Consider the following 8647-nt stretch of genomic DNA (forward strand, 5'->3'; position numbering starts at 1 on the left):
TCCATACAAATTAATTTTGTGTTTTGATGGCTGATTTAATTAACAGCTAAATCTTTAATGAACAAAAATGGTTATATACTCTAAGAATAACTAAAGCTGAGAATTGTAGTCAGCGCTCGAATGATACGCGTAGTATGGAGTGGGAATGGGACTTGGGAATTGAAGTCTAGGGAATAAATTTATGATTTTAATCTTATAGATCTGTTTTAACCATTCTAAATGTACCCGTCCTCACCGACACTAACTCCTTCATACCCATGCCGATCTCTTATCCACCTACAGAAGTTACCATGCACCTACCAGGATGAAGAAAATTTATTACCAAAGTAGGTATGATAGTACGGAGTAAAGACAAGAGCAAAGAGCATATTACTGTTTCCATTCTGATTGCGATACAACTTCAGCCTTAAACCTGATTTCTGCTTTCAACATTGATTTTGCAGCTATGAACTGTGTTTGCGTATCAAAATCTTCCTAACAAAGCTTTAAGGGTAAAAAACATTGGCTTTACCACAGCAGTCAACATATATTATTAAAAAATTAATAAACTATATATATACATAGAATATTATAATTACAATATCAGAGATGGAAGTAACAAGATGGACCGTGTATTACTATTAATAACGGATTAACGGGCTCAGTGTTACTTCAGTCAGCTATACTATTACTATTATTCCGCAAGGTGCATAATACTGCAACCCTAACGAAAAGGCTTGAAACACCAAACTCTACAGGGTCTCACGAGGCTGTTTCTGGTTCTGGCTTTAAAAAGTTATGGTATTCAAGCTGGGTCATCTCTCCACCATGCCCTGGATCAAACTGACATCGATAGAAGCTGCATAGAACAATCAAAAAAAGATCACTAAAATCCAATATGTGGAAGGGCAATGGATGCTTGAAGATCATCTTATATCCTTAAGGTTACAAAAGTATAACAGTAGTGGCAAACACTATTCTCAATTTCATGCATAGCATTTCAAATTAGCATATGAAGACAGGGCCTAAAGCCTCTTGGATAAAAATAAAAGCTATAAACAACAGCTTGAGAAAAAATGCGTTTCCTCATTTGCTTAGATCTTACCTTCCATCCATACCAAGAATTACCACTGTATTCTTTTGGAGACCAAATGCAACAGTGTAATGAGAGCCCTCATTTAAGTGAAACTTAGCAACTGACCACTCTGAACTGAAATACTTAGGCAAAACTCCTGGAAAGACAACGTAGCACAGGATTAGGAAAGAAATTTCATAACTAATTCTCTTTGGAATTGAAGGAAGATCATTTAATGCAAAAATAAATAAATAAACAGATATAACGATAAAGCACTCCCAATATATTCAACCACTAGTCTAGCTCAAATCAAAATTGACGGGGAAAAGGAGAAACTTAACCAGATTGGTGAATACAACCACTTCACTTATAAAGGCACCTACCAGAACTAACTTCAAAACAAGGACAAACCGAATTTTTTGAAAAAAGCACCTTACCTTTAAATTTAATGAATGACCGAGAGGAACTAGATGGGCTAGATGGGATAATAGCAGCATCTGAACTGGAAGAACGATGTGAATTTTCATGATCAGGGACATTGGAATTAACCTTAAGGCTGAAAACGTGGACAGTACCCTTGTCACTTGAGACTGCTAGCCACTGAGCAGTGGAAGAGAAGGCCAAACTAAAGATCTCAGCCACATTTGCACCCCTTCTTACCTGAATTAGACAACCAATAAAATCTATACATGAAAAAACCAAAATTTTCTACATGCCCAAACATTAAATTCAAGCTTGAAAACAGGGAACAAATAAGGCACAGAGAAAGACACTAGCTCATAATTGATTCTACAAAATACAAAGTTACTTCCTAAATAAGGACTTTCACTTGTATCCCGAAATAATAATTGGTCTCTCCTATAAATGGTAGACCAATAGTAGTTATGAAGCAGTCATTCATGTTCATAATTTTCACCATCCAGCCAATCATCTATGTCAGTCCAAGGCTGCACTATACAACATCTAACAGGTAAACACCAGAAACAAATTACCCACCTAAATGATTCTTCTAAATTCCAATTAGTCAATTATCTTCATTATCTTATAATTTTCATGCCAAACTAAGTCCCATTCAGACTATGAAGTCATGAGTTATAATCACAGCATACTGAAGCTCAAACAGTACCATCCAATACCATATACACCATAAACAAATCATACTAAATTAGTGACGAAACAAAACCTATAATCTCAGATCAAACACCAAAAGAAAACCACACACACACACACACACACACACACACACACACACACACACACACACAGCATAGAACATACTTCCTGAAGGAGCGTGCCACTATCTGTGTCAAAAATCCGAATCAGAGTTCCCTTGCAGCTGGCAGTGGCGATCAACTGCCCATCAAGCGTGAGATCGAAGCAAGCAATCCTCGAGTCATGCGCCGAAATGAACTTAGTCTTCTTCTGCGCGTAGTGCTCCACGCGAATCTGGCCCTTCATCAGCCCCGGGCACGCCAGCACCAGATAATCCGACGAATGCGAAATCGCGCAGAGACCCTTAGGGTTCGCCACGGTCTCGATCTGATGCAGCAGCTTCAGGTCCGCGAAGTTGTACACAAATATCTTCTGTTCTACCACCACCACTATCCTGTCTCGGCGGAGCCGGACGCCTCGGACGGGAGCGCGGAACGAGAGCTCGCCGATGCACCTCCCCTGGTGATCGTCCCAGATCATGACCTTGTTCGGAGGGTACTGAGGGTGGGACCCGCCGCCGACGAGGGCAAGGATGTTGCACCGGAAGAGCATCTCCACGTGACCGATCCCGCCGCCGTCGAACTCGCGTCGGAAGAGCTCACGAAAGGGGTCACAATTGTAGATGCGGAAGCCATTCTCAGTAGCGGCAGCGAAGCAGGCGTGGTCCTGGTTGAAAGATACATGGAGGAGAGACGGCAGTTCCGCCGGAGCCGCGTTGGGAGAAGAAGATCCCGGCGAAGCAACGGTGGGAGCGTGATGAGGCGGTGATTGAGATTGAGAGGCCATTAGGGAATCGAAGTCGAGGGTTTGAGATTGATCTGGGAGACAATTGGGGCCGGGATTTGAATTGGGGTTAGGGTTAGGGTTTAGCCAAGGTGGTGAAGCACAAGCAGAAAGCGTGGCCATTAAGATTTAGGTGATTGCTGTTTAGGCGATTCTCAGCTTCTGTGTGCCGCTATAAGCACAGTGCACCCTCCTTTTTACATGCATATAAAGATGAAGGTTGTTTCCTCTTTTACTTTTGTTGGGTGTATAGTGTATTTTTCAGTTGGATTAGCTTACTTGGAAAGTAGTTAGTTAAATCCTGTAACCAAATCAAGTCTGCGATCTTTTTTGCGATTAATTAGTTACAATGTTTTTTTTGGGAAGAATTATTTTAAATTTTTAATACACTAAGTGCTTGTTTGAATATCATTAAATCAAAAAAAAATTTAATAAAAAATATTTTTTTATTTTTTAGTGTGTTTAACAAATTTTTAATGTAAAAATAAAAATATTTTTTTTGAAAAATTATAATATGCATCTTTTTAAAAAAATTTTTCTAAAAAAAATATATTTTTCACATAATAAATGAATAAAAAAATACTTTATCTTATTTTATTTAAATATAATTAATAGATAAAAAAAAATTTTACATGAAATATTTAAACATAAAATCACTTTTACTTTTATAAAAGATCTTTTAAAAAAATATCATTTAAAAACAAATCTTTTTCGAGAATAGCGTCAAAATAATTCATTTATATCTTTTTTAAAAGATATTTTTTCTTTTAAAAAAGATATTTTTTACATAATAAATTAATAAAAATATTTTTATCTTATTTTATCTAAATATAATTAATAAATAAAAAAAATTTTACATGAGATATCTAAATATAAAATCACTTTTACTTTTTTTTAAAGATCTTTTAAAAAAAATCATTAAAAAATTTTATTCTAAAAATAACGTCCAATCAAGTTAACATATCATATTATAAGTTAACATATCATATCATAATTATCTTAATAATTTTAATTTTTAAAATTTTAAAAATAAAAAATTAGACTTTTTATTTTTTTTTTAATTTTCTCAACTATAAATGTTGAGTTTTTTATTTTCATTGTTTCTCACTTTCTCTCCATGCTCTTTCTCTTCACTTATTTTAAAAAGCAAAATTTATTTGTTTAAATCAATTAAAGTTCACACTTCTCTATTTTACTTTTTTATCGGTAACATATTACAATTTCTCATTAATTTTCAAGAATTTTATATTAACAAGTAAAGAAAGTACTCAGTTTTAATTATTTAACAAATAAGATATTAAGATTATAGTTTTGTTCTTCTATTTAAGATTATATATACAGTACTTTTCTTTAAAAATAATATTATTTACGTTCTTCTATTTAAGATTAGGTGAATACTATGGTGTCGAAAAGATTGTGCCTATTTACTAAAAAGAGTTAAAATTTATTATTTAATTTAAAAGATATAAGAATAAATAATTTTTAAAAAATTAAAACTTACTACAAAAAGTAAGTTAGGCAAAATTTAGGCAAAAACTCATAGACACCATAGAATTGGTCTTAAGATTATACAAATATTTAATTAGAACATTTTTTTGTTAAAGCATACAATGCTATTGATCCGTTAGTTATATCTCGAAACAAATCACCTAATAAATCGGCTATGTCAAAGATTTTTCGAACAAAACACAAAGCACATCAGATAAAAACCAACTTAAAAATAATGAAAAAAAAGGCCACGAGAATAGGTAAGTCAGTTAGCTGTATTATACCACGTTTGAACTCAAACAGTCTATAATAAAAGAAAATTCCATACAGAAAAAGGTATGCTATTCACTTTGAATAACATTATACTCATCTCATACTCTTTCTTACTTGAACGTCAGACTGCCTTTGCAGGTGCCCGCCGCCGCCGTTTCTCTTGAAGCCCACGTATATCTCATCCAACCTAAGTGAAGTCGAGCTCAACCTTGGATCGGACAAGTTATACACCTCTCAAGGCTTACTACGCAGGAACATTTGGCGCCCATCGTGGGGACAAGTTTAGCTAACCCCACCATCATCTTTTTCACCTGACTTTTCACCCTCTTTTGCAGATCATAATCAATGGCGAAAAAATAAAACAATCCATCCCTCCTCCTCCCATTGAGGCCAAATTGTTGGTCATTAATGAGTCACTACGAGCAGAAGTCCAATGAGTGACCAAATTACTAAACCAGAAATAGAATGGCCGAAACTATAAAGAGGAACAGAAAAATCCTGGCAATGGCAACGATAATGACAATCATACCTTGGAAACCAAGACCCCATGGTAGTCACTCCAAATTCATCAGTAAAAGGAACCAATTCTTTTTCAAAAGAAATTATGAACTTCCAAATGTCCTAAAACTTCATTCTGCCAACAACGCTGAAACCCTATGAAGGAATCGGCGACCCCAATATCCATCTCACCAAATTGTACTTGATGATGTTCATGAATGGTGCATCTCATCCAATACTTTGTCGTACATTTTTCATTTTTTTTAGATGGTACTTTCTTGATTTGGTTTTATGGCTTACCTGCAGGTTCTATATCTAGCTTTGATGAATTTGCATACCTATTCGTCAACAATTTTGTAGCTTCGAAGATCTATGTGCATGACTCAGACTATTTCAACACCATAAAGTGAGGATAACATGAGAGCCTTAAAGACTACATGACAAGGTTTGCCAAGGTGGCCATGGAGATACCAAACCTCAACCCAGACATCCACTTGCATGCACTGAAGAGTGGACTTCACCCTGGGAAATTTTAGAAAACTATAAGGATGACAAAGCCAAAAACACTAACCGAATTCTGAGAAAATGCAACAAATCAAATAGAAATAAAAGAACTCCAACAAATTTGGACACCATAGAAACCAAACCCTATCCAAAAATAAGACAAAGGAAACAAATATCAAAACAATAAGGATGAAAAGAAGTCATTCAAATTAACTCTTAAATTCGACATATACAAACCCTTCAACACAAAAAGGAAAGATATCCTGCACTCCAAATTAATCAAACCCTCAAACAAAGGTAGAACCTACTAGTGATACATGGACAAGTCCAAATATTGTACCTTTCATCAGAAATACGAACACACCACAAATGATTGTGTTATAGCAAAGGACCTCCTTGAAAAGCTAGCTCGCCAAGACCTATTAGACAAATACATTGACGGTCAAGGACATAGGCGAAATACAACAGACCTCAGCTAGCAATAAAAAATGAATGACAGTTATAAGGATAAAAGGAAAAAGGTAAATGAAAACCCTAATCAGCCTCGTGGTATTATTAATTACATTTCTGGTGGTTTTGTAGGTGGAGAAAGTAGTAACTCTACCAGAAAGAGGTCGTATAGGGTCACGATGACAGTAACCGGATCCGAGCCAATCTCAACTACCAAAATGAATGTCCTAGAAATAGCATTCAAACCTTCATGATTCAAAACAATGGATAAGAACATGGACGACCCTATAATCATATTACTCCAAGTAGGAGAGCTATTGCTGAAAAAGGTCCTTTTAGACCTTGGTAGCAGTACAAATGTGCTATTCTACTCCACATACCAGAAAATAAAGTGATAAAGTTCTATAACCATCAACAGGTGAATTGGTAGGTTTCTTAGGTGAGCTCGTTCCAATACATAGTCACGTATGGTTATAAATGACAATAAATGTGAATATCTAAATTATAAAATCCTAGATATACAATACTTAATTATTGGCTGTCAAAGCTCATATAACATTATTCTAGGAAGACCTTCTTTAAATATATTTGGTGCTATCATTTTTACTATACACTTATGTGTTAAGTTTTGTATGCAAGATAATAAAGTTATAACAGACTATAATGAACAGAAGAAAGCCAATGCTATAACGTGAGTCTCAGAGTAAATCCCCTAAAGCAACTTGAGTAACTATACATCCATGCAGTCTATAACTTGGAGAGCTTACCTCCCTTAGCATAGCTCGATCCCAGATCAGACATACAAGATCGACCTATGCCAATAGATACCTTGACCAAAGTGATATTGGAAGTAGACAAAAATAAGTTCACCTACATAGGAGATCCACTAAACGAAGCAGAAAAAAGAACAGCTCATCAACCTGCTGCCATAAAACGTTGATCTGTTTGCCTAGACCCCAACAAATATGCTGGGATTGACCCAAATGTTACCTGGCACTCAACCTTTCAATCCGACCTATAGAATGGAAGAAGAGACACCTCGACACGGACAAAAAGAAAGTGTCCCTAGAGGAAACTTAGAAGCTCCTCAATACTAGATTTATAAAAGATATCAGATTCACTTCTTCAACAAAGTCTATCTGAAAGACGCATATCTTTTACCCTATATTGATAAACTAGTTGATAGTTCTTCTGGATTTCAATCTTTATGTTTTTTGGATGCTTATTCTGGTTATATCTAGATACTTATGCTTTTGACTGACCAGGATAAGACTACTTTTATTACTGACTATGGTAATTTCTATTATAAGGTTATGCCCTTTGGGTTCAAAAATGCAGGTGCTACATATCAAAAGCTCATGGATAAGATCTTCGCCAACTAGATCGGACAAAATATAGAAGTATACATAGACGATATGGTGGCGAAGACCAAGTCTAGGAGTAGTCACACCAAGGACCTCAGAAAATTTTCAGCAACTCCGGCTATACAATATGAAGTTAAACCCTGAAAATGTGCTTTTAGAGTCCATGGTAGAAATTCATAGGTTTCATGTTAACTTGCTGAGGTATAGAAGTCAACCCAGAGTTAGCAACCCTTTCACAGTTTATACCTCGAACAACCCATGGTCACATAATTTTTTAAAGGCTTTAAGAAAACAAAAGGAGTTCATATGGACTGAAGCTTGAAAACATGTGTTCATCGAACTTAAAGCCATACTATCCTCACCACCAATACTACATAAACCAGAACATAGTAAACATTTATATTTATACTTGTCTGTTATTGATTATGCTATTAGCTCTGTCTTGGTCACAAAAATAGGTAAACAACAACAACGAGTATATTTCATTAGCAAATCTTTCCAAGATACCAAACTACGATACCCCAAATTAGAGAAGTTAGTATTAGCTTTGGTTACTACTACCAGACATCTAAGGCACTACTTCAATAGTTACACCATCATAGCATGAACAGAACAACCATTAAGCCAAATCCTAACAAAATCTGAGCTCATTAGAAGACTAATAAAGTGGTCAATCAAACTCTCAAAATATGACATATAATATCAAGCATGAGGAGCTATCAATTCTCAAGCATTGACTACCTTCATAGCTGAACTGACAACACATGACCTAACCCCCTAATAATGAAACCTGGACATTATATGTCGATTGAGCATCCAACATACAGGGTTCAGGAGCCAGGATATTACTCAAAGATAACCAAGGAGCAATCAAGAATAGTCTTTGCAATTCACCTTCAAGGCCAACAACAATAAAGCAGAATATGAAGCACTCATTGTTAGTCTCAAATTAGCTCAGAATTTTGGCATAAGTCATAACTGTAAAGTATGATTCACTCCTTGTTGTACAAAAGGTAAAAGG

At 35.4% G+C, this 8647-nt stretch overlaps 1 protein-coding gene across 1 annotated transcript; it reads right to left on the minus strand.

The window, feature by feature from the left end:
- Positions 1-506: 506 nt before the first annotated feature.
- Positions 507-3311, minus strand: LOC112750672 (autophagy-related protein 18a). Its single transcript, XM_025799484.3, has 4 exons — positions 2333-3311; positions 1492-1714; positions 1085-1211; positions 507-838 (listed from the first exon to the last, which is right to left on the minus strand). Exons 1-4 carry the CDS (start codon positions 3170-3172, stop codon positions 742-744), a joined length of 1287 nt encoding a protein of 428 aa, XP_025655269.1. The 5' UTR covers positions 3173-3311; the 3' UTR covers positions 507-741.
- Positions 3312-8647: the final 5336 nt, after the last annotated feature.

This window comes from Arachis hypogaea, chromosome 15 (genome assembly GCF_003086295.3).
Source record: "Arachis hypogaea cultivar Tifrunner chromosome 15, arahy.Tifrunner.gnm2.J5K5, whole genome shotgun sequence".
Lineage (NCBI taxonomy): Eukaryota > Viridiplantae > Streptophyta > Magnoliopsida > Fabales > Fabaceae > Arachis > Arachis hypogaea.

What these genes read in the sequence shown, in the direction of transcription:
- LOC112750672 (XM_025799484.3), bottom strand. Translation starts at nt 3,172, where the DNA reads ATGGCCACGCTTTCTGCTTGTGCTTCACCACCTTGGCTAAACCCTAAC. An exon ending in GTGGCACGCTCCTTCAGGAA is followed by an intron (nt 1,715 to 2,332) that starts GTATGTTCTATG and finishes TGTCTAATTCAG; the next exon opens with GTAAGAAGGGGTGCAAATGT. An exon ending in GTCATTCATTAAATTTAAAG is followed by an intron (nt 1,212 to 1,491) that starts GTAAGGTGCTTT and finishes TTGTCTTTCCAG; the next exon opens with GAGTTTTGCCTAAGTATTTC.